The 25,420-nt window shown below is 49.2% G+C and overlaps 1 protein-coding gene across 1 annotated transcript in view; it reads left to right on the forward strand.

Moving 5' to 3' along the window:
• Positions 1 to 634: 634 nt before the first annotated feature.
• Positions 635 to 25,420, forward strand: part of srm (spermidine synthase) — a 42,842-nt gene continuing 18,056 nt past the window's right edge. Inside the window, exons 1-2 of the mRNA XM_072478472.1 lie at positions 635 to 899; positions 23,140 to 23,260. Coding sequence (XP_072334573.1) covers positions 769 to 899; positions 23,140 to 23,260 — 252 coding nt within the window. The 5' untranslated portion in view covers positions 635 to 768. The remainder of the gene's footprint in view (positions 900 to 23,139; positions 23,261 to 25,420) is intronic.

Here is a 25,420-nt window from a genome sequence, read left to right on the forward strand (position 1 = left end):
CCCACCCCTTTCCCCCACCCCTTTAACCCCTTTCCCCCACCCCTTTAACCCCTTTCCCCCACCCCTTTAACCCCTTTCCCCCACCCCTTTAACCCCTTTCCCCCACCCCTTTAACCCCTTTACCCCACCCCTTTACCCCACTCCTTTACCCCCTTTTCCCCACCCCTTTACCCCCTTTTCCCCACCCCTTTACCCCCTTTTCCCCACCCCTTTACCCCCTTTTCCCCACCCCTTTACCCCCTTTTCCCCACCCCTTTTCCCCCTTTTCCCCACCCCTTTTCCCCCTTTTCCCCACCCCTTTTCCCCCTTTTCCCCACCCCTTTTCCCCCTTTTCCCCACCCCTTTTCCCCACCCCTTTACCCCCTTTTCCCCACCCCTTTTCCCCACCCCTTTACCCCCTTTTCCCCACCCCTTTACCCCCTTTACCCCCTTTTCCCCACCCCTTTTCCCCACCCCTTTACCCCACCCCTTTACCCCCTTTTCCCCACCCCTTTACCCCCCATCTCCTTTCCCCCCCTACACCTCAGCTGCTAGCCCCGCCCCTCTCCTTCTCCGCCCCGCCGATTGGCCAGTGCCGCCCCGCGCGGCCCGGCCGCGGCGGGTGATTGGCGGGGCGGGCTGCCACTCAGGCGGCGGCCGGCTGATAAAGCTGGGCGGCGCGGCCCGCTAGGCCCTTTTTATCCCGCCTCCGAGGGACGTAGTGAGTGTGAGCGAGCAGGGGAGCGAAAGAGCAAGGCACCCAGCCTGCAAGCCACCGGCCGCCGGACCATGGACACCATCAAGAGCGGCTGGTTCACGGAGACCTCCAGCCTGTGGCCGGGCCAAGCTATGTCCCTAGAGGTGGACGAAGTCCTTTACAATCAGAAATCCCCCTTCCAAGATGTGGTTGTCTTCAAAAGGTCAGAAATTTCCAGCAGCTTCTGGCAAATTCTTCAGAAATAACACAAAGTTTGTGAATAAAATTGAACGTATTGGTGAAGCCCGTTATGACTGGGGGTGGGTGTGTAGTTCTCCCCCCCCCCCCCCCATCCAGGCCTGTCCTGACATCCAGGTCAAATATAGCCTTGTTTTCCTTCCCCAGGCTGATTAAAGTGGTAAGATTCATTTTCAAAGCAGTTTTTTTTTTAAAAAAATCCACTTTTTCATCTTTACTTTTGAAATGTTTTGGTCAATCTTGGTCTCTCATTCCTCTAACCACTTCCCACATTACTCAATGGGTTTTCTTGATGTAGCCCAGCTTTGGATATCAGCTCCTGTCTTCTCTGGATGGGTGGTGTAGGGGAGCCTGTCCAGTTGGTAGTGGGGGGAGATTGTATAGTCAGGGGTTTGATTGTATTCTGAGATTGAGAACATATCCCCAAGGCTGCGTTGTCTGTCTGGTGGCAGGGTTATGGACATCCTCTTGGGCTGGAGAGGAAGGTCCACCTCTGTATGAATTGCCAGTAGAAGTGGGGAAAGGGTGGTGGCGTGCGGTGCTCTTGGGAGTGTTGATATAGACTTGATGGGCTGAATGGCTGCCTCCTGCCCTGTAGGGATTCGATGAAGTGGAGCCAAGAGGTTCTGCTGAGAGGGTCTGAGCAGCTAGCGGCTGTATTTTAGAACGCTGAATCGCAATGTTAATCTCTTGCTTGCTGCCAGATTTTTATGCAAATTGCCACAGGTTCAATGAGGTCTGAGTTGAATGTGTGGCTCATTGATTAGTGTGAGGGAAATGGGTTTTAATTCATGGGGTGCTGGTGCCACTATTGGGGAAAGAGGAAAGTGTTCATTTGAGATGGACTTCACCTGAATTGTGCTGAGATCAGTGTCCTGCTGAATTGGATAACTTAAATGGCTTTAAAATAAATGGGGTGGGGGAAAGGTTCACGTGGTTTAAAGTTTAGGAATTTAAAGCGAATGAACAAGATAAAATACAAATATGGTAATTGTGGTGTGTGTCTGCAATAATTGGCTTAAGTCATTTATTTATTGCTTGCTGGGATGTGTATGTCATGGACAATATTTATTATCCACCCCTAATTCATTTGAGACAATCTCAGTAGGTTTGACAGCATCTGTGCAGAGGGAAGGGAGCTACATTTTGAAAAGTTAGAGAAGAAACACTGGTCTTGCCCGTGATGCCCACATACCATGAAGGAAAAGAAAAATAGATTGGCCAAATCAGATTGACAAAGGTAGTCTTCAGCACATTCGAGATTGTGCTGTGAACCAAGTGGGGAATATGCTATTATAAATCTGACAATGTGTAATGAGATGGGATTAACTGGTAAGTCCATAGTACAAGATCTTGTAGGGAAGAGTGATTTATATATGAAATATTCAATTAGTTTGAGGGTGAGAAATTTGGGTCTGAAACTAAGTGTCTTAAACTTTAGCCGTGAAGACAAGTTGGCTAAAGTGGACTGGGAAAATGGGCAAGGCAGTAGAGGAGTGGTGGCAGACATTTAAGGAAATATTGCACAACTCTCAACCAAGTGTCATGGGTCAGGGTTTAGAGAACCCCAAAATGTATCATGGAGTTCACCTGACCCACAACGTTTAATAGATTGTGGTATGGGGAGCACACAGCCCACTGTACAGGTGTGGTACGGCAGAAATGGAAAAGTATTTTTTAAAGCAAAACGATGTTTATTCTATGAACTCAAGTTAACCTTTTTAAAACATACAGTGAACATCTTAGCAACCATTAATTCAAATACAACCCCCCAAAGACTACAACACTAAGTAAACCTTTCAGCTTTCCTTTTAACATCCATAAAACTTAAAAACCCTTCAAAACAGAAAGACATCAGGCTTAACTTCACTCCTGAGAATATTTATAATTCTGAATTCACCAAATGATCCAGAGATAGTCTTTTGATGGCAGAGAGAACAGCAGTACACCTGCTTGGTCTGGCTTCAGCTCCAACACTGAAAATGAAACTAAAACACCCTGCAACCTGCTCAAAAACGAAAGTAAAAAGCTGACAGACAACCCAGCTCCACCCACTCTCTGACATCACTGCAGTGGTAAACACCCATTTCTTAAAGGTACTCTCACATGACAGAAGGAATTCTTTCAGACTCTTAAGAATGAACTATTCATTGCCGTAATGCGGTGTCCAATTGAAAGAAAAGGCATACAGTATTACAACGTTTCGTGATGGGACAGAAGATTGGGAAAGTTGAAGTCAACATCTGTATCTTGGAAGGATGGGACTGGGGAATTAATGGGAAACAAGGAATTTATGTTTTGCATCCGTCAACTTGTTGTAGAAGGTTCAAAGGCAAAAGGAATGAATGTAAAACATTTAAGTTAATGTTACATTCAACATTAATTAAGCATTGGGGAAGTGTGTAAGACTAGTGACATTGATCGCGGTTCTATTTAAATTAAACAGTCCTAATTAAAATAAAGCGGCGTGAGCTGCCGTTTAGTTTTTCACTCACAATCACAGGAAACCAAAACAGACAGGCTGAAGCATGTTAAATAACTCTTAATTGTGAAGCTGTTGCTTTTTCAAAGGGGAGGTGCACCGTAGTAGAATGAGAATCTTGAAGTGCACTCAGATGGTTCCTTAGTAGTGGTTACCACTGCTTCCCTCTTCCTGTGAGAATTCAGTAGAAACATTCCAGGAAGTCAATCAGTCTCTGGAGTTGCATCAAAATGAATTTAAACCAAAATGAGGATCTGTTGCACCAAATGTAGGTTAATGGGTCCGTCATTTGAGAAGAGGATGGGAGGTCAGTAATTAGGTGATTTGAATCCTTCAATAGGGGTTCTGTGTAATCGATCAATATTGGGTTTTCAAAGGCGATCTTGCACCTTGCTGTTTTGTGGACGGACCACAGCATTGCAGTGAAGATGTGCTTGAAGATTGTGGGACTGCATAACTACTTGGATTTGACAGGCAGTGTTTGGAGATCATTGCTCTGTTAAATAATAGCTGTCTGATAACAAACTCATCTGCCTCTAGTAACACACACTGTCCCTTTTTCTGGTCACTCGCTCAGGGTCGACCAGTTTGTGTAAGAAATTGACATCCCATTTCATCCAGAAATGAAACCAAATATTCTACCAACACTAAGACTACATTTCACTTCTGCCCTGACCTTGTCCACTACAGTCTGAAACCCTTATCCATGCTTTGATCTCTGCTAGACAAGATTTCACCAGTATCCTCATTACTGACCTCCCATCCTCTTCTCAAACGCTTATCTGAACATATTGAATTAAAAGTCTCCATCTTCAAGTTTGTACATGTTTTGTCCCATCCTTACATTACCACTGGCAAACCTTGTGTGCGTTCGTAATCACTTTAGACTTCAAGTTCCTCCCTTCTTACATTGGTGGCAGAACCAGCCAAAGTCTTGGAAAGGTTTATAAGAGATAGGATGTATAATCATCTGGAAAGGAATAATTTGATTAGAGATAGTCAACACGGTTTTGTGAAGGGTAGGTCGTGCCTCACAAACCTTATTGAGTTCTTTGAGAAGGTGACCAAACAGATGGATGAGGGTAAAGCAGTTGATGTGGTGTATATGGATTTCAGTAAAGCGTTTGATAAGGTTCCCTACGGTAGGCTATTGCAGAAAATATGGAGGCATGGGATTCGGGGTGATTTAGCAGTTTGGATCAGAAATTGGCTAGCTGGAAGAAGAGAAAGGGTGGTGGTTGATGGGAAATCACCCAGACTGGAGTCCAGTTACTAGTGGTGTACCACAAGGATCAGTTTTGGGGCCACTGCTGTTTGTCATTTTTATAAATGACCTGGTGGAGGACGTAGAAGGATGGGTGAGTAAATTTGCAGATGACACTAAAGTCGGTGGAGTTGTGGACAGTGCGGAAGGGTGTTACAGGTTACAGAGGGACATAGATAAGCTGCAGAGCTGGGCTGAGAGGTGGCAAATGGAGTTTAATGCAAAAAAAGTGTGAGGTGATTCATTTTGGAAGGAATAACAGGACGACAGAGTACTGGGCTAATGGTAAGATTCTTGGTAGTGTGGATGAGCAGAGAGATCTCGGTGTCCATGTACATAGATCCCTGAAAGTTGCCACCCAGGTTGAGAGGGTTGTTAAGAAGGTGTACGGTGTGTTAGCTTTTATTGGTAGAGGGATTGAGTTTTGGAGCCATGAGGTCATGTTGCAGCTGTACAAAACTCTGATGCGCCGCATTTGGAGTATTGCGTACAATTCTGGTCGCCGCATTACAGGAAGGATGTGGAAGCATTGGAAAGGGTGCAGAGGAGATTTACCAGAATGTTGCCTGGAATGGAGGGAAGATCTTATGAGGGAAGGCTGAGGGACTTGAGGCTGTTTTAGTTAGACTAAGGTTAAGAGGTGACTTAATTGAGGCATACAAGATGATCAGAGGATTGGATAGGGTGGAAAGTGAGAGCCTTTTTCCTCGGATGGTGATGTCTAGCACGAGGGGACATAGCTTTAAATTGAGGGGAGATAGATATCGGACAGATGTCAGAAGTAGGTTCTTTTCTCAGAGTAGTAAGGGTGTGGAATGCCCAGCCTGCAACAGTAGTGGACTCGCCAACACTAAGGGCATTCAAATGGTCATTGGATAGACATATGGACAATAAGGGAATAGTGTAGATGGGCTTTAGAGTGGTTTCACAGGTCGGCGCAACATCGAGGGCCAAAGGGCCTGTACTGCGCTGTAATGTTCTATGTTCTAAGCCCTCGTCCACCCTGTTGTGGTGTTCATTTGCTACTCTGTACTTTCAGCCAGTACTTTAACATCAACTTTTTAGATTTCGTCCCCATTGTCAAAAGAGCTTTAGAATGTCTTTCTAAATTGAATGGAGCCCTATAGATACAACGCATTGTTTTCAAACTTTGTCACGGGACAAAGCAGTGACTGCTATCTGTACTGCTGCACATCAAAACCATTATGCTTTCAGCAACAAGTAGCCTCCGCACCAAAATAATGGTTACTTCCAATCTCTGTCAGCCTGAGTCCTGGTTACAGCAGGTAAACTGGTTGTTTGGTTATCAGTAGGGGGAGATATGCAAATTGATTTTAAGTATGGGAGTCTTTGGTGCCGTGGCCGCGGCGGTCTTCACCCAGGCCCGTTGGTGCCGTGGCCGTGGCGGTCTTCACCCAGGCCCGTTGGTGCCGTGGCCGTGGCGGTCTTCACCCAGGCCCGTTGGTGCCGTGGCCGCGGCGGTCTTCACCCAGGCCCGTTGGTGCCGTGGCCGCGGCGGTCTTCACCCAGGCCCGTTGGTGCCGTGGCCGTGGCGGTCTTCACCCAGGCCCGTTGGTGCCGTGGCCGTGGCGGTCTTCACCCAGGCCCGTTGGTGCCGTGGCCGCGGCGGTCTCCACCCAGGCCCGTTGGTGCCGTGGCGGTTTTCACCCAGGCCCGTTGATGCTGTGGTGGTCGTCACCCAGGCCCGTTGGTGCCGTGGCCGTGGCGGTTTTCACCCAGGCCCGTTGGTGCTGAGGCCGCGGCGGTTTTCACCCAGGCCCGTTGGTGCCGTGGCCGTGGCGGTTTTCACCCAGGCCCGTTGGTGCTGAGGCCGCGGCGGTCTTCACCCAGGCCCGTTGGTGCCGTGGCTGTGGCGGTTTTCACCCAGACCCGTTGGTGCCGTGGCCGTGGCGGCCTTCACCCAGGCCCGTTGGTGCTGTGGCCGTGGCGGCCTTCACCCAGGCCCGTTGGTGCTGTGGCCGTGGCGGCCTTCACCCAGGCCCGTTGGTGCCGTGGCCGCGGCGGCCTTCACCCAGGCCCGTTGGTGCCGTGGCCGCGGCGGTCTTCACCCAGGCCCGTTGGTGCCGTGTCTGTGGCGGGCCTTCACCCAGGCCCGTTGGTGCTGTGTGGCCGTGGCGGCCTTCACCCAGGCCCGTTGGTGCTGTGGCCGTGGCGGTTTTCACCCAGGCCCGTTGGGGATGTGGCCGCGCCGGTTTTCACCCAGGCCCGTTGGTGCTGTGGCCGTGGCGGTTTTCACCCAGGCCCGTTGGGGATGTGGCCTCGCCGGTTTTCACCCAGGCCCGTTGGGTCGTGGCTGCGGCGGTCTGAAGACTAATTTGGCCATTAAGGAAAGCACTGGACAGAGTGATGTTCGCTGGTGTCAATAGTCTACCAGAGGCTGTTCGTTTCATGTCGCACAAGTCCGACCCTTTGTGTCTGCCCTGTGGTGAGAGTTATCCTGGTGTTTTGATGCACAAGTTAGCATTTGGTGTAACAAGTTCTCGACTAGATATAATGTCAGTTCTGAAGCTACTGGTGGCTCTCAAACTCAGTGGAGGTCTTCAGCGTGTCCCGGTCCGATTAGAACTTTTAGTTGTCCTCCTGAGGTTTATCACTATCCTCCGTTCACAATGCTTGCAAGTTTTGTGTCACCTGAAGTTGGAGAGTTTTATCTTGTACACCCATTATAGATCTGAAAACGCAGCAGTCCAGTAACAACCCCTGGAGCACCTCACTTGTACCTTCCTCTAGTTGGAAAAACATCCATTCACCCCCCACTCCTGCACAGCTAACTTTGTGTCTGTTCAGTGGTTTACATGCATGTTGCCAGGAGTGGAGAATTTTAGTTGAGGTGACATTGGATTGGTTGTGGTTGTTGCCTTCGGAATGGAGGGAGGCTGAGGGGATATAAAATTGAGGGACCAAGATACAAAGAATAGATAATAGTAAACTAGAGGCTTTCAATACCAAATACTCCGATAGAAAATTTAGAAAAAGAACAGCTTCACCCAAGAGAATGGTGAGAATGTGGAACTCTCTGGCACAGCAAGTGCTTGAAGTGAATGTGTTTAAGGGAAACTATATAGGAGGGAGCAGGGAATAAAAGGTTATGATTGTAGATTTTAGATGACAAAAATATGGGAGGGGCCTTGAGTGATCTTAATTACCAGTATGGACAGGTAGGGCCAAATGGCCATATATCCTGTGTAAAACTGACTTGCCTTAGCAGAGAGGTCAATAATCAAGAGGGCATAGATTTTAAATAATTGATATAAGGCGAGGAGTAGTAATTTATTTCACCCAGATGATGACGATGGGGGAATCTTGCTGTCTAACAGGGGTGGTAGAGGCAGAAACCCTCATAAGATTTAATATACAAATGCGTGCCCAGTGCTGTAACGTGCACCTGGTGCTGTAACCTGCAGACCAAAAGCTGGAAGGTGTGATTTGGCTGGTTAAGTCTGATACATCAAATGGTGCCCTCCTGACTATAAATTCTTAATTTCTAATGTTTGAGATGTCCCAACCGGTGTTTCATTGATGCAGTGCAATTTCCATTTTGCTTTAATGAAGAAAATGCTATTATGCACAGAGTAAGTTAACATCGCAATTCCTGTGGTATCTGTGTCAGCTTCCTGTCTTTTATTTCTGTGTCTATCCTATACGTGGCACAAGAGTTTAGTCAGTGACAGATGGGAGCTGAGTCAACCGAAATTCTCATGACTTGGCTCACTTAACAATTCAAACAGTAACTTTTCATTTGGTTTGGAGTTTTACCAGCTTTCCCACTGCTGTAGTTTCTTTTTTGGAAGTGTTGAACTTGCGTGACCACTGCAAACCTTTCATGTTTCCATCCGATCTGTTCAAGTGATTTACACTGAAAGTATGCAATTTGAAAGATGTGAGGACAAGCTGGGTGCACTTCTACAGCTTGCTGCTCTCCAAAGCTTCGCCTGACATTCATGCAACTGCTCTTTACAGTCACTCAATAGAGATCTTCTCCAGCTAAGGTCATTGAGGCCATTTACAGCACACCTCATCGCCTCTTTGCTTGAGAACAGTTAATGTGACAGAACCAACCCGGGTCATGCTTTAATTCCTATGATTTTTTGTTTTGTTTTATTAATTGCTGTGTGGTTGGTGTCAGTAGATGCACTCGACCAAACAAAATGTTTTGGCTGATTTGTCAAAGCTTATTAAATCTCATTCCATGTATACTCCTTCTGCGCTTAAAATCTAAAACTAATTTGAACAACTATTTTTCCTTGAACATAGGAAAAATCTTACACGGTGATGCATGGAACTAGATGTTCATAAAACCAGAGCAAAATACTGTAGATGCTGGAAATCTCAAATAAACACAAAATGCTGGAAATACACGACTGGTGTCACAGCACCAGTGGGGGGAAATGGAATTAATGGTCAGGGTTCTGCGGCCCCTCCTGCCAGGCGGGATTATGCAGTCCCACTTACATAAGTAGCTGAAACTAGCATGTTTGGATCTAAGTGGTCGAAGTTCATTTTTCCTTTTGACTTTTCGGATTGCTATAACCGCCTCTTTTGTCATGTGAGAGTACCTTAAAGAAATGGGTGTTTATAAATGGGTGTGTATATAACTAAGAAATGGGTGTGTATATAACTATCTGTAGTGAGAGTACTTTTAAGAAATGGGTGTTTACTACTGCAGTGATGTCAGAGAGTGGGTGGAGCTGGGCTGTGTCAGCTTTCTGTTTTTGAGTAGGCTGCAGGGTGTGTTTTAGTTTCGTTTTCAGTGTTGGAGCTGAAGCCAGACAAGGCAAGTGTACTTACTGCTGTTCTCTCTGGCATCAAAAGACTATCTCTGGATCATTTGGTGAATTCAGAATTATAAATATTCTCAGTAGTGAAGTTAAGCCTGATGTCTTTCTGTTTTGAAGGTTTTTTAAAGTCTTATGGATGTTAAAAGGACAGCTTAATCATTACTTAGTGTTGTATTCTTTGGGGTTGTATTTGAATTAATGGTTACTAAGATGTTCACTGTATGTTTCAAAAGGTTAATTTGAGTTCATAGAATAAATATTGTTTTGCTTTAAAAATTACTTTTCCATTTCTGCTGTACCACACCTGTAGAGTGGGCCGTGTGCTCCCCATACCACAATCTATTAAAAGTTGTGGGTCAGGTGAACTCCATGATATACTTTGGGGTTTTCTAAACCCTGGCCCATAACACTTTTTAAAGAACAAAGTGTCTTCAAAGATTAGCAGGTTTATTGAAAAACGAAACCTCCTTAGATATGCACTATATAGATAGTGGCGGGTCAGGCTCGTGGGGCAGGGCTCAGTGGTATGATGATGGTGGATAAGAAGGGTGGGGGTGGGTGAGAGACCCCCAGTTACGATAGTCACGTGGAATGTGAGGGGGTTAGGAGGTCTGGTCAAGAGTGCTTGCGCATCTTAAAAGTTTGAAAGCCGATGTAGCAATGCTGCAGGAGACTCACTTGAGGGTGAAGGACCAGGTGAGACTTAAAAAGGGCTGGGTTAGTCAGGTGTTTCACTCTGGATTTGACAGAAGGGCCCGAGGGGAAGCGGTAATGGTCAGCAAAAGGGTACGCTTCCAGATGGAGAAGGCGGTGGCAGATCAGGGGGTAGATATGTGATTGTGACAGGGGCGCTGGAGGGGAGGTTAGTGGCGCTGTTAAGCGTATACGGTCCCGATTGGGATGATGTCGGATTCGCAAAGATGGTGTTTGGGGCTATCCCCAACTTGGACACACACAAACTGATAGTGGGGGGGGGGGGGACTGGAACTTGGTGCAGGAGCCAAGGTTGAACAGGTCACGGCCGCACTCGCTGGTCCCATCGGGGGCGAAGGCGTGGCTGGGCTAATGGTGGAAATGAGAGGGGTGGACCCTTGGAGGTTTCTGCACCCGAGGGAACGGGAGTACTCGTTTTGCTCAGCAGTCCATAAGGTATACTCCACTTTTTAGTGGTGGGAAGGCTTTGTAGGCTGGGGTTAAGGGGTCGGAATACTCGGCAATTGCAGTGTCAGATCATGCTCCGCACTGGGTAGATATGGTACTGGAGAAGGGGGTAGCGCAGAGGCCGGGTGGAAATTAGATGTGGGACTTTGGTGGACCAAGGGTTCTGTGACAAAATTGAAAATGTAATTGAAGAATGTGTAGGTTTCAACTGTACAGGTGAGGTGTCGAAGGCGGCAGTTTGGGAGGCTCTAAAGGTGGTGGTGAGGGGTGAGGTGATTTTGTTTAAGGCCAGGGTGGACAAAGAGACGAGGTTGGAGCGGCAGAGGTTAATAGATGAGCTGTTGGAGGTAGATAGGAGTTGTGCAGAAGATGGGGACCCAGCAAAGCTGGGAAAGAGGAAGGAACTACAGACTAGCTTTGACTGACTATCTACCAGGAAGGCGGAGCGCCAACTGAGACGAGCAAGGAGTGCAGTTTACGAACACGAAGATAAGGCTTGGTTTGCTATAAGGCATATGTTAGCAGGTCAGCTCTGGAGTGAGGCAGCAGTAAGGGAAATTGTTCAGGTGAGGGATAGGGCAGGGAAGATGGTGGTGGCTCTGGATCTGATTAACAAGGTTTTTGAGGAATTTTATGAGAGGTTGTACAGGTCAGATCTACCTGGGGGAGACCGTGAGGTGCAGGATTTTCTAGATGGGTTTGAGTACCCGAGGTTAGGGGAGGGGGGACAGGGCTACATTAGAAGGAGCGATAGTGGTGCCGGAGAGATAAAGTATGTGATTGGGAGGATGCAGTCGGGGAAGGTGGCACGGCTGGATGTGTTTCCGGTGGAATATTATAAAAAATTCAAGGATAAGCTGGCACCCCTGATGGTGGGGATGTTTGAAGAGGCGATAGGGAAGGGGGGTGTTGCCACAAACTTTGGGGTAGGCATCGATTTCCCTGTTGCTAAAAAAAAGATAAGGATCCGACGGAGTGTGGGTCATATAGGCCCATATCACTTCTGAATGTGGATGTAAAAGTGTTGGCGAAGGTACTGGCGGGTAGGCTGGAGGAGTGCCTACCGAAGGTGATAGGTGAAGATCAGACGGGGTTCGTGAGAGGGAGGCAGCTCTTTTCAAACATTAGAAGGGTATTGAACGTCGTTGTGGCACCGGCAGAGGGAAGGAAGAAGAGATGGTTGTGGCATTGGACGCTGAGAAGGCGTTTGACTGGGTAGAATGGAGGTACTTGATGGCAGTTCTGCAGTTTGGGATTGGACCAAATTTGTGAACTGGGTAAAGCTACTATATAAGGACCCGAGAGCGAGTGTCCGCACAAACAACATCAGCTCAAGATACTTTTCTCTCCGCCGGGGGACTAGGCAGGGATGTCCTATGTCCCCCCCCTGCTGTTTGCACTCGCTATTGAGCCGTTGGCCATCGCATTAAGAGGTTCAGGGTATGGAAAGGGATAGTGCGGGGGGGACAGAGCATAGGGTCTTATATGCCGATGACTTGCTGTTATATGTGTCGGAATTGAGTGTGTTGATAGGGGGAATATTGGAGCTGCTTCGAGTGTTTGGGTCTTTCTCGGGGTACAAACTAAATCTAGACAAGAGTGAGTATTTTGTGGTGTCTCGGCCGGAGGTGGGGGCAGGGGCGGGTGGGCTGCCATTCCGTAGGGCAGGTACTCACTTTAGGTACCTGGGGGTGCAGGTTGCCCGGGAGTGGGGGGGGGGTCTCCGCAGGTACAACATTTCTAGTTTGGTGGGGAGAGTGAAAGCTGATCTGGCAAGGTGGGATGGTCTCCCTCTGTCACTGGCGGGTCGGGTACAGACGGTTAAAAAGAACGTGTTGCTGCGATTTCTGTTTTTCTTTCAATGCCTGCCGATTTCCTGCCAAAGGCTTTTTCAGACAGATTGAGGGAAGGATTACGTCGTTCATATGGGGAGAGAAGGTGGCCAGAGTTAGAAAGGTACTGCTACAGAGGGGAAGGCAGGCAGGGGGTTAGGGTCTTCCGAACCTGGTGTATTACTACTGGGCTGCGAATGTGGAGAAGGTGTGGAGCTGGGTCAGAGGGGTTGATTCCCAGTGGAGGAGAGTTTGTGCAGGGGGTTGGGATTGAAAGCACTAGCAACAGCTAGTGATAGCCCCGGGGAAATACTCAGGGAGTCCGGTAATAATAGCTTCATTGAGAATTTGGAGTCAGTTTCGCCAACACTTCGGGTTGGGGGGCAGGGTCAAGGGAAATGCCGATTCGGGGGAACCACAGATTTGAGCCAGGGAGGTGGGTTGAAAATATTCGGGAATGGGAGGAGAAGGGGATTAAGACTCTAAAAGATTTGTTTCTTGGGGGTCGGTTTGCAGGATTGAAGGAGCTGGAAGCGAAGTATGGGCTGGAGCAGGGGGAAACATTTAGATACATGCAGGTTTGAGATTTTGCCAGAAAGGAGATACAGAGCTTCCCAGTGGAGCCGACCTCCACATTGCTGGAGGAGGTGCTGACGACAGGGGGACTGGAGAAGGGGGTAGTGTCAGTGGTTTACGGAGCTATTTTGGAGGAGGAGAAGGCGCTGCTAGAAGGGATCAAAGCAAAGTGGGAGGAAGACTTGGGAGAGGGTATGGAGGAGGGGTTCTGGTGTGAGGTGCTCCGGAGAGTGAATGCCTCCACCTCGTGCGCGAGGTTGGGGGCGGATACAGCTGAAGGTGGTATACAGAGCACACCTCACGAGGGCGAGGGATGAGCCGATTCTTTGAAGGAGTAGAAGATGTGTGTGAACGTTGCGGGGGCCCTGCTAATCATGTTCATATGTTTTGGTCCTGTACAAAGCTACAGGATTACTGGAAGGAGGTTTTTAGGGTAATTTCTAAAGTGGTGCACGTGAAACTGGACTCGGGGGGGGGGGGGGGGGGGGGGGGGGGTGGCGGTGGCGGTGCGGGAGGCAGATGTTGTAGCCTTTGCCTCGTTGATCGCCCGAAGGTGGATCCTGATGGGTTGGAGAGCAGCCTCTCCACCCTATGCCCTGGCGTGGCGGGGGGACCTGTTGGAATTCTTGACTCTTGAGAAGGTTAAGTTTGAACTGAGGGGGAGGATGGAGGGGTTCTACAATTCATGGGCATTATCATTATGCACTTTCAAGAACTGGATAACATCGAACATTAGTTGGGGCATGTGGGTGGGAGGGTTGGGGGGAGGGGGCTGTGTGTGTTAATGGCGATTATGGGTGATCCCTAATTCCTTTTTGTCATTAGTTTGTGTGAACATGCGGGCTAATGTTTGGGGTTTGGTGGGAGGATGGGATCATTGTTATTAATATGGGGATTGACATATTTGTTACTGATTATTGTTTACTGGTGTTGGGTGTAAATTTGAGAGAAAATGTGAAAAAGGAGAATAAAAATATTTTTAAAACATGCACGATATAATATTTTGAGATGTTGGCATATGACCATATTCGATGCCAATTCTGTTTTATCGGTGACGAGGCTTCTGGCCTTCACACCTCTGCTCTCTACAGTGGTGTGCAGGGCAGCATGGTAGCACAGTGGTTAGCACAGTTGCTTCACAGATCCCGAGTCCCAGGTTCGATTCCCGGCTTGGGCCACTGTCTGTGAGGAGCCTGCACGTTCACCCCTTGTCTGCATCCGGGTGCTCCGGTTTCCTCCCACCGTCCAAAGGTGTGCAGGTTAGATGGTTGGACTGTGTATGCTGTTGATGACTCTGTATGGGTGGATGGTGGATTCCTGAATCCTTTTCTTTGATGTTTGTATTTAAAATGTTGGGGGTTGGTGGGAGGGAGGAATTGTTGGCCAGGGGCTTGACATTGTATTGTTACTGTTGATTTGTTTGGCGGGTGTAAATTTGGATGAAAATGTGGAAAAGGAGTAGAATAAAACTACACTCCATGCACCCGGTGTCTAAGTATTTACATTGTGTACCTTGTGTTACCCTATTATGTATTTTCTCTTTATTTTATTTTTTCTTTTCAAGTGCTAACTGATGTTTTTGAGCTGCTCGCAGAAAAATACTTTTCACTGTACCTCGTTATACGTGACCATAAACAAATCCATTCAAATATACCCAGCAGCTGTTTGGCCAAGTGGGCCAATGGGGATAACATCCAAGACCAATCCAATTCCTGTCCACGTGTACTTTCCAGCTGGTGTTGCTGGATAGCAGCCAAGAACGTGTTTCCTGGTTGTTTTCACCCAAGTTGCCCAATCACTTCCCTTGCCCGATGATTGGTCAGTTGGCAGAGTTTGAGCATTATGCCCGAGTCAAAAGAGATGAACATAAATAAACCCTCTGTTTACTTGATGCATCCTCTTTGTAAGAATTGTGTCCAGTTACAGGCTGATGCCCCCCCACCCCCACCCCCAAAAAAACACTGTTCACGTTTAACAAGCTAAAGCTTGGCCCTGATAAACCGGCACTGCTTGTGTAAACAAGACTGCTTTCATTGGGAATACAGGGCAGGATTCTCTGATCCTGAGGATACGTTTGATGCCGTCGTAAACGCCGTCGAGAAATGCGACGGCGTCAACATGGCCTCGGGAGCGGCGATTCTGACCCCTACAGGGGGCCAGCGTGGCACTGGAGCGACCCACATCGCTCCAACTGCCGATCCCCGGCCTCAGATGGGCGCCGCGGGTCTGCGCATGCGCAGTGGCTCCCTTCTCTGCGCCGGCCCCCGATACAACATGGCATAGGGCTACAGGGGCCGGCGCTGAACAAAAGAGGCTCCCAGCCCGAGAGGCCGGCTCGCTGATCGGTGGGCCCCGATCGCAGGCCAGGCCACAGCGGAGGCCCCACCCCCCTGGGGGTTGGGACCCCCCCCCTGCCCCCACCAGGCTGCCCCCGGATGGATCCACGCCGAGGTCCCGCTGGGTAAGAGCAGGTGTGAACGGCGCCGGCGGTACCCGGCTTTTTTTGTGTGGCCGCTCGGCCCATCCCGGGCGGAGGATCACCGGGGGGGGGGGGGGCGCTTAGAGTGACCCCGACCGGTGCCGTGCCGACCATGCCAGCACCGATTCTTCGCTCTCTGGAGAATTGGTGGACCGGCGTCGGGGTGGCGTGGCGCGATTTGCGCCCATCCCGGCGATTCTCCGTCCCGGCCCCGGGGTGAGAGAATCCCGCCATAAGCTTTATGGGCTATTTGGAGCCAAGTGTAAAGAATCCTAAGCCCTCTTGTAGTCACCACTTCCATATCCTGTCAATGCTCCGCGCAGGTTCGTAAATCTTGAGAAATGAGAGAGGGCAAAATAGAGGTTCCTAGATCTGATTAGTATCTGGTGACTATATTGTATTTCCATATTGGATTATTAAGACTGCTGCAGCAGGATGGGACTGTGCCACTTCATTGCCACTGTATATTGGTAGTCAACTTGACTTAGAGACCACTTATTTTCTCTTTCCCTGCTCTTTACAAAGTTAGTGAAGGGAATGTTGCACAGACCAGAGGTTTGGCTCGAGTGCAACCCTCTTCTGTACAGCGTGGTTTCATCAAAGTGCATTTATTCACTGAGCTACAGGTTGTAAAAAAACAGAATGTTATAAGTTGTCCGCAGATCTGGCAGCTCATGCCGAGAGGCCAAAGACCTTTTGTCAAGAGCCAATCAACCTGAAATGTTTTTTGTTAATGAGTTTAGTTTGGTTGTCCCAGAATAGAATGCAAAGTAGCACTGAAACAATGCTTTACACCGTGTCGATATCACATTAGTGAGACCATAGAATAACGTGACACTGCTCAAGATCAAGGCAACAAAACAAAGTTGTTGTTTAAAATGTTTCCATGCCTTTGCTTCTTCCAAAGGTGCACTTTGTTACCGTATATTTACACACATGATGCTACAAATATAGTGCCTGGGGCTGGTTTAGCACAGGACGAAAGAACTGGCTTTTAAAGCAGACCAAGGCAGGCCAGCAGCACGGTTCAATTCCTGTACCAGCCTCCCCGAACAGGCGCCGGAATGTGGCGTCTAGGGGCTTTTCACAGTAACTTCATTTGAAGCCTCCTTGTGACAATAAGCGATTTTCATTTCATTTTCATTTCATATCTATCTTGTATTTGGATCACTTTAAAAAAAAAAATATTTTATTTAAGTTTTCAAACAGAATTTTTCCATTCTACAAATCAACATAAAAATAGTACAGTAACTGATAAATAACATTATTTAAATAATATGGTGAACTAACAAAGTAACAAAAAATAGTGCTCTCACCCCCCCCCCCCCCCGGGCTGCTGCTTCTGACGATCTATTTTCCCTTAACGTTCCGCGAAATGGTCAAGGAACGGTTGTCACCGCCTGGAGAACGCCTGAGCCGATCCTCTCAGCGCAAATTTCATTCGTTCCAGCTTTATGAACCCTGCCATGTCGTTTATCCAGGCCTCCACGCCGGGGGGTTTCGCTTCCTTCCAACATAAGTAGGATCCTTCGCCGGGCTATCAGGGACGCAAAGGCCAGAGTATCAGCCTCTTTCGCCTCCTGCACTCCCGGGGCTCATCCGCTACCCCCAAATATCGCTAACCCCCAGCCTGGCTTGACCCGGACCTTCACCACCTTTGCCACTCCCCTCCAGTACTCATCCAGTGCCGGACACGACCAAAACATATGTGTCTGGTTTGTCGGGCTTCCCAAGCACCTCCCGCACCTGTCCTCCACTCTGAAGAACCTGCTCAGTCTTGCTCCCGTCATACGTGCTCTGTGTAGAACCTTAAATTGTATCAGGCTAAGCCTGGCACACGAGGACGAGGAATTTACCCTACTTAGGGCATCAGCCCACAGCCCCTCCTCAATCTCCTCCATCAGCTCTTCCCATTTTCCCTTCAGCTCCTCTACCAGCGCCTCCCCCTCGTCTCTCATCTCCTGATATATTTCGGACACTTTGCCCTCCCCAACCCAGATCCCCGAAATCACTCTATCCTGGATCCCCTGTGTCGGGAGCAGTGGAAATTCCCTCACCTGTTGCCTCGTAAACGCCCTCACTTGTATATATCTAAAGATATTCCCCGGGGGCAACTCGTACTTTTCCTCCAGTGCTCACAGGCTTGCAAATGTCCCATCTATAAACAAATCTCTCAGTTTCCTAATTCCTGCTCGTTGCCAGCTCTGGAACTCCCCGTCCATCCTTCCTGGACAAACCTGTGGTTATTCCTGATCGGGGACCACACCGAGGCACCCGACACCCCCCTGTGTCGTCTCCACTGTCCCCAGATCCTTAAGGTTGCCACCACCACTGGGTTTGTGGTATACCTTTTCGGGGAGAGCGGCAGTGGCGCCGTCACCAGCGCCTTTAGGCTCGTTCTTTTACAGGACGCCATCTCCAGCCTCTTCCACGCCACCCCCTCTCGCTCCCTCATCCACTTACAAACCATCGCCACATTGGCGGCCCAGTAGTAGTCGTTCAGGCTCGGCAACGCCAGTCCCCATCTGTCCCTGCTACACTACAGGAACCCACTCCTTACCCTCGGTGTCTTCCCTGCCCACACAAAACTCATAATGCTCCTGTCTATTTTCTTGAAAAAGGCCTTTGTGATCAGAATGGGGAGACATTGAACCACGAAAAGAAACCTCGGGGAGAACCATCATTTTTACCGCCTGCACTCTGCCCGCCAATGAGAGCGGCAGCATATCCCACCTCTCAAAATCCTCCTCCATCTGCTCCACCAGCCGCGTCAGATTAAGTTTGTGTAGAGTTCCCCAGCTCCTAGCTATCTGGATCCCCAGATATCGGAAGCTCCTTTCCACTCTCCTTAACGGCAGGTCGTCTATTCCTCTTCCCTGGTCCCCGGGGTGTATTACAAAAAGCTTGCTCTTCCCCATATTTAGCCTGTATCCCGAAAAATCTCCAAACTCCCTCAATATCTGCATAACCTCTGTCATCACCTCTACAGGGTCCGCAACATATAGCAGTAAGTCATCTGCGTAGAATGACACTCTATGTTCCTCTCCCCCTCTAACCACCCCCCTCCATTCTTAGAGTCTCTCAATGCTATGGCCAGTGGTTCAGTTGCCAACGCAAACAGTAATGGGGCCAGGGGACACCCCTGCCTTGTTCCCCTGTGTAGCCGAAAATACTCCTATCTTTACCGGTTTGTGACTACACTTGCCACTGGGGCCCCATATAGGAATCTGACCCATCTGACAAACCCCTCCCCGAACCCAAACCTCCTCAACACCTCCCACAAATACTCCCACTCTACCCTATCAAATGCCTTCTCCGCATCAATCGCCACCACTATCTCTGCCTCCCCCTCCGCTGGGGCATCATTATCACCCCCAGCAACCGTCGAACGTTGACATTCAGTTGTCTCCCCTTTACAAACCCTGTCTGGTCTTCATACACCACCCCCGGGACACAATCCTCTATCCTCGTCGCCAGCACATTTGCCAGCAGCTTGGCGTCTACATTTAGGAGTGAGATAGGCCTATATGACCCGCATTGCAGTGGATCTTTATCCCGCTTCAAGATTAGTGATATCGTCGCCTCCGACATTGTCGGGGTAGTATCCCCCCTTCTCTGGCCTCGTTAAATGTTCTCGCCAGCAGCGGGGCCAACAGATCCACATATTTCCTGTAGAATTCCACTGGGAACCTGTCTGGTCCCGGGGCCTTCCCTGCTTGCATGTTCCCCAGTTCTTTAGTCACCTCATCCACCTCAATTGGTGCCCCCAGACCTGCTACCTCCTGCTCCTCCACCCTCAGGAACTTTAGTTGGTCCAGAAACTGTTGCATTCCCTCTTTTCCCTCCGGGGGTTGGGACTTGTATAGCCTCTCATAGAAGGTCTTAAACACCTCATTTACCTTCCCTGCTCTCCACTCCGTAGTTCCCTTTTCATCCCTAACTCCCCCAATCTCTCTCGCCGCTATCCTCTTGCGAAGTTGGTGGGCCAGCAGCCGGCTCGCCTTTTCCCCATACTCGTATCTCATCCCCTGTGCCTTCCTCCACTGTGCCTCTGCCTTTCCTGTGGTCAGCAGGTCAAACTCCGTCTGAAGTCTTCGCCTCTCTCTATATAGTCCTTCGCCCGGGGCCTCCACATATCTTTTATCCACCCTCAAAACCTCCCCCACTAATCTCTCCCTTTCTTTGCCCTCTTGTTTCTCCTTGTGGGCTCTAATGGAGATCAGCTCTCAACTAACCACCGCCTTCAGCGCTTCCCATACCTCCACCTGGACCTCGCCATCGTCATTGACCTCCAGGTATCTCTCAATACATCCCCGCACCCTTCCACAGACCCGCTTGTCCGCCAATAGTCCCACATCCAGTCGCCAGAGTGGGCGCTGCTCCCTCTCCTCTCCTAATTCCAGATCCACCCAGTGCGGGGCATGGTCTGAAACGGCTATGGCCGAGTACTCCGTTCCTGCCACCTTTGAGATCAGTGCCCTACTCAGAACAAAGAAATCTATTTGGGAGTATACCTTGTGGACATGGGAGAAAAAGGAGAACTCTTTGGCCAATGACCTAGCAAATCTCCATGGATCCACTCCCCCCATTTGTTCCATAAACCCCCTAAGCACCTTGGTCGCTGCCGGCCTTCTTCCGGTCCTGGATCTAGACCGGTCTAGCCCTGGATCCAGCACAGTATTGAAGTCCCCCCCCCCCCCCCCCCCCCCCCCCAATTACCAGGCTTCCCACCTCCAGGTCCGGGATACGTCCCAGCATCTGCTTCATAAATCCCGCGTAATCCCAGTTCGGGGCATATACATTTACCAGCACGACCTCCTTTCCCTGCAATCTACCACTCACCATCACATATCTACCCCCGTTATCCCCCACTATATTCTTAGCCTAGAACGACACCCGTTTCCCCACCAGTATCGCCACCCCTCTATTTTTCGCGTCCAACCCTGAGTGGAACACCTGCCCCACCCATTCTTTCTTTAACCTAACCTGATCCGCCACCTTCAGATGCGTCTCCTGAAGCATGACGACGTCCGCCTTCAGTCTTTTTAAGTGCGCGAACACCCGGACCTTCTTAATCGGCCCATTCAGGCCTCTCACATTCCACGTGATCAGCCGGATTGGGGGGCCACCACCTCCCCGCCCCCTGCCGACTAGCCATCCCCTAATCTGGGCCAGCCCCCCCCCCCGTCCGGGTCCCGCGCACCCACCCATCCCCCAGGCGGCGCCTTCCCGTCCCGACCACCTCTTCTCGTGCCAGCTCCCTCTTGCACTCAGCAGCAGCAACCCAGTTAGTCCCCCGTTTCCCCCCCCCCGCTAGATCTAGCATGGTTACTCCCCCATGATGCTTACGAAAGTCAGCTAACTCTAGCTGACCCCGGCTTCCCCTGTTCTCCCTTTGACCCCCCTGCGTGTGGAACTCTCTTCCTTCCTGCGCTTATCTTCCCGCCATCATCTCCATAGCGCGGGAAAAACCCCACGCTTTCCTATCGGCCCCACCCCCTATGGCGCAGCTCCCTCATTCCCCATCCCCCCTCTCAGTCCCTTTTTCCATCGGCGCCCACATTTCTCCGTGTCCCCCCATCTAGAGGAGAGAAATTCCCCATCTATCGTTTCAATATTATAAACCTCCCATTCACCAATTTACACTTCTGTACCACAACCTCGTTGTTTTTCCCCCCCCAACATCAGTCTCTCAGTTCTAGTCCAGTTTCTCTTCTTGGATGAAGGTCCATGCCTCATCTGCCGTTTCGAAGTAGTAGTGCTTGCCCTGATGCGTGACCCACAATCGCGCCGGCTGCAGCATCCCAAATTTTCTTTTCTTCCTGTGAAACACCGCCTTGGCCCGATTGAAGCTCGCCCTCCTTCTCGCCACCTCCGCACTCCAGTCCTGATACACTCGTATCACCGCATTCTCCCACCTGCTACTCCGTACCTTCTTGGCCCAGCTCAAAACAGCCTCTCTGTCCGTGAAGCGGTGAAATCTCACCACTATCGCCCTTGGTAGTTCTCCCGCCTTTGGTCTTCTCACAAGGACCCGGTGGGCCCCTTCCACCTCCAGGGGGCCCGATGGGGCCTCAGCTCCCATTAGCGTATGGAGCACCGTGCTCACATAAGCCCCAACGTCAGCTCCCTCCGTTCCTTCGGGGAGTCCTAGAATCCGGAGGTTCTTCCTCCTCGCGCTGTTCTCCAGGGCTCCCAACCTTTTGATACATCTCTTATGTAGCGCCTCATGTGTCTCCGTTTTTACCACCAGGCCCTGTATCTCATCCTCATTTTCGGCTGCCTTTGCCTTCACTCCACGGAGCTCTGTCGCCTGGACCTTTTGTGTTTCCTTCAGCCCATCGATTGCCAATAACATCGGCGCCAGCACCTCCTTTAGTTCCTCCACACACCGTCGGAGGAATTCCTGCTGGTCCGGGCCCCATGTCGTCTGGGCTCCATCCGCCGCCATCTTGCTTCTTCCTTCTCTTCTCTGCCGCTGCTCCAAAGGATCCTTCGCAATCTGGCCACTGCCACTGGTCTTTTCCATACACACCTGGGGGGGCACCTTCCTTCGTCACCCCACACTGGGTTTGGTCTGAAAAAATTTCCATTGGGGCTCCCGAAAAGAGCCCAAAAGTCCGTTCGAACGGGAGCTGCTGAAACGTGCAGCTTAGCAGTGCATCGCCGCAACCGGAAGTCCCTGGATCACTTTTTTTATCTTCCCAACTGAAAATGTAGCCACATTTTGGGGCATATCTTTGTAATCAAACATTAGGCAAATAAGCCCTCCAATAGTTAACGCCACTAAGTTATTCCCTGATAGTGCTCCATTGTACAGAAGTGCTTGTGAAGACCATTTTCTTTTTTAAAAAAATTGTTTTGTGCCCTTTTCAGCCCTCGTTGACTGTGGGGTACACGTGTGCAATGAGTTGTATTGTGCTCAGCTTTAAGAATCCACCCCACAATGGATATTGGATCCATTTGTTCTGTTAACAGTTTGAAATTTGGTTCGTCACATCTTCATTTGTGGACACGAGCCTAACAAATAAAATTAGCCAATTTTTTAAACTAGATGGGTAATGTCTCTGATTAGTGCTTCTTTCAACTACCTGTCTTGGCCCAACACTTTAATGAAATGAAACCAAGAAATATTTGGTGCCCAGGACAAAACTCTTGGGGCAGCTGGGAAGGCATTTCTGAATTTCACCTTTCCCCTCTTAACCAATCCTAGCTGGTTTCTGAAGTCCGTGGTACGATGCTGAAATGTCTCCGCTAGCATGGTGAATGTAAGTTGCAAATGATTCTGATGTCCTCCTGGACTAATTCCTATACCCATCTCCTCCCTCCCGCTGGGGCACTGGGTGCTATATAAATAAAAAGCTGTCTGTCTGCAGCTGCTGCCTTGGCAGATCCAACACTTTTTTTTTAATGTATATTTTGTACCAAACTGGTGCTTTTACCCAACAGGTGTTTGGGGAGGTCTATATCTTTTTTTAAACGTAAACTTGTCTGGTTTGAAAATAAATAAAATTTATTTATAAAATAATGTCTTGTCACATTACTCTACTAGATTAGGGAGTTTAAAATGCACTGTTTGAAATTTAAATTGTTCACTTTTGTTTTGGTGCAGTAAAACCTATGGTAATGTCTTGGTGCTGGACGGCGTGATACAGTGCACTGAAAGGGATGAATTTGCATACCAAGAGATGATTGCAAATCTAACTCTTTGCAGCCATCCTAACCCTAAAAAGGTACGATTTAATTATTTTTTAAGAATCTTTGGGACCTTAATGTCACTGATCAATTTAAATGCATTTTTGGATTTCTAGCTTGCATCTATCTAACCCATGCAATTTGGAATAGAGGAATGTTGTTACTAGCCAAGTCACGACTACCACTGAAAGCAATTAACCAGTTGTTCATCTCATTGCTGTATGCAAATTGCTTAACTGTATACCAGACGTGACTGCATGCACTTTAACAGTAATTGATTGAAGCTAAGACTCGAAAGATGATGCATCTGTGTCGATATGTGAAATGCTTGTATTGGAAACCAAAATGGGTATAGAAACTCACTTTCTGGCACATGGCTCCTTCCGTTTGGGGAGCAACCCCTTTTCTCTAACTGCAACGTTCCTTTCGAACAGTACATTCTCTGGTTCGTACAGGGTGTCGATGTCCAGATGTTGATTTTATCACTATAGTGTACAGTAAGTCATTTTGGTTTGATAAGCCTTGAGATGCATACCCCTGTTTGAAAGGTGCTATATTATACAAGCAGCTCCATTAATAGAAGTATGCAACCTTCATTTTGTCCTTTCACATTGGGGCTGGTTTAGCACAGTGGGCTAAACAGCTGGCTTGTAATGCAGAACAATGCCAGCAGTGCGGGTTCAATTCCCGTAACGGCCTCCCCAAACAGGCACCGGAATGTGGCGACTAAGGGCTTTTCACAGTAACTTCATGAAGCCTACTTGTGACAATAAGTTTTATTATTATGTATTATAATTATTATTGCACTGATTCTAAGGGCGACACAGTAGTTAGCACTGCTGCCTCTGTGTCCGGGACCTGGGTTCAATTCTGACCTTGGGTGACTGGAGATTGCACAGGGGAGATACCGCTATGTCTGCATGGGTTTCCTCTGGGTGACCTGATTTCCTCCCACAGTCCAAAAATGTGAAGGTTGGATGGATTGCCCTTAGTATCAAAAAGGTTAGCTGGATTATGGGATAGGGAGAGGGTGTGGGCCTAGGTAGGGTGCTCTTTGAGGGTCGGTACAGACTTGATGGGCTGAATGGCCTCCTGTACTGCAGGGATTGTATGATTCGATCATCCAACACTCTGCCTTCCTACTGGGGTACTCTATTGAGTTGAAAAAGACCTTGGAGATTTAGATTGGTATGGACCTAACCAGGGCAGTATGTTGATTTTGATCGTCTGTACCCTCCCTGCCAAGGAAAGCAGGAGTGTACCCCATCTCTGGGTCCTTTTTAAAAAAAACTTCCTCCGCCAGACTGGTCAGGTTCCACTTGTGGATCCGTATCCAGTCATGGGCTATCTGGATCCCCAGGTAGTGGAATGTTTTGAGGGCTAGTTTAAATGGTGGTCCCTCCAGCTCTGCACCACCCCCTCTCAGGTACACCAGGAATACTTTTCCCCAGGTTGAGTTTGTAGTCCGATAAGGCTCCGAACTCTCCAGGAGCTTCATGATCCCTTTCCTTTTTGCGGATCCGAGATGTAGAAGAGCAGGCCATCTGTATAGAGCAAAACTCTGTGCCCTCTGCCTCCTCTTTGGATTCCATTCCAGATTCTTGGATTGCCAGGGTGAACAAGAGTGGGAACATTGGCATCCCTGCCTTATGCCTCTGTGCAACTGGAAGTATTTGGAGCTGCTGGGGTTGGTCCGTACGCTTGTCTTTGGAACATTGGACAAGAGTTTCACCCATGAGGTGAACCCTATCCTAAACAGCTCTAGTACTTCAGTGAGGTATTTCCACTCGACTGTGTCCAATCACCTTTTGTGTTCTCGCCCCGGAAGGGATCATTAATACGTTCAACAGTTGTCTGATGTTCGCAGTTAGCTGCCTACCCTTAACAAAGCCCATCTGATCCTCTGCGACCACCTCTGGTTAGCCAAGACCTTTATGAATGCATTGGGTCTTTGTCTTTTTTGAGTATCAGCGCTAGGGAGGCCTGTGTTAGCGTTGGCGGCAGGGTGTCCCTTGCTAGCGAGTCTGCAAGCATCTCCTGCAGGTGTGGGGCCAGTGCCATTGTGAATGTTTTGTAGAAGTCTGTCGCCCCCCCCCCCCCCCCCCCCCCCCCCCCCCGCACTCCAGGGTTTCCCGTTCCCTTGTTAGGGGGCCAACCAAAATGGCTATGGCTACTGTTCCCACCATGAGGATGGGCCC

This window comes from Scyliorhinus torazame, chromosome 16 (assembly GCF_047496885.1).
Source record: "Scyliorhinus torazame isolate Kashiwa2021f chromosome 16, sScyTor2.1, whole genome shotgun sequence".
NCBI classification, from domain to species: domain Eukaryota; kingdom Metazoa; phylum Chordata; class Chondrichthyes; order Carcharhiniformes; family Scyliorhinidae; genus Scyliorhinus; species Scyliorhinus torazame.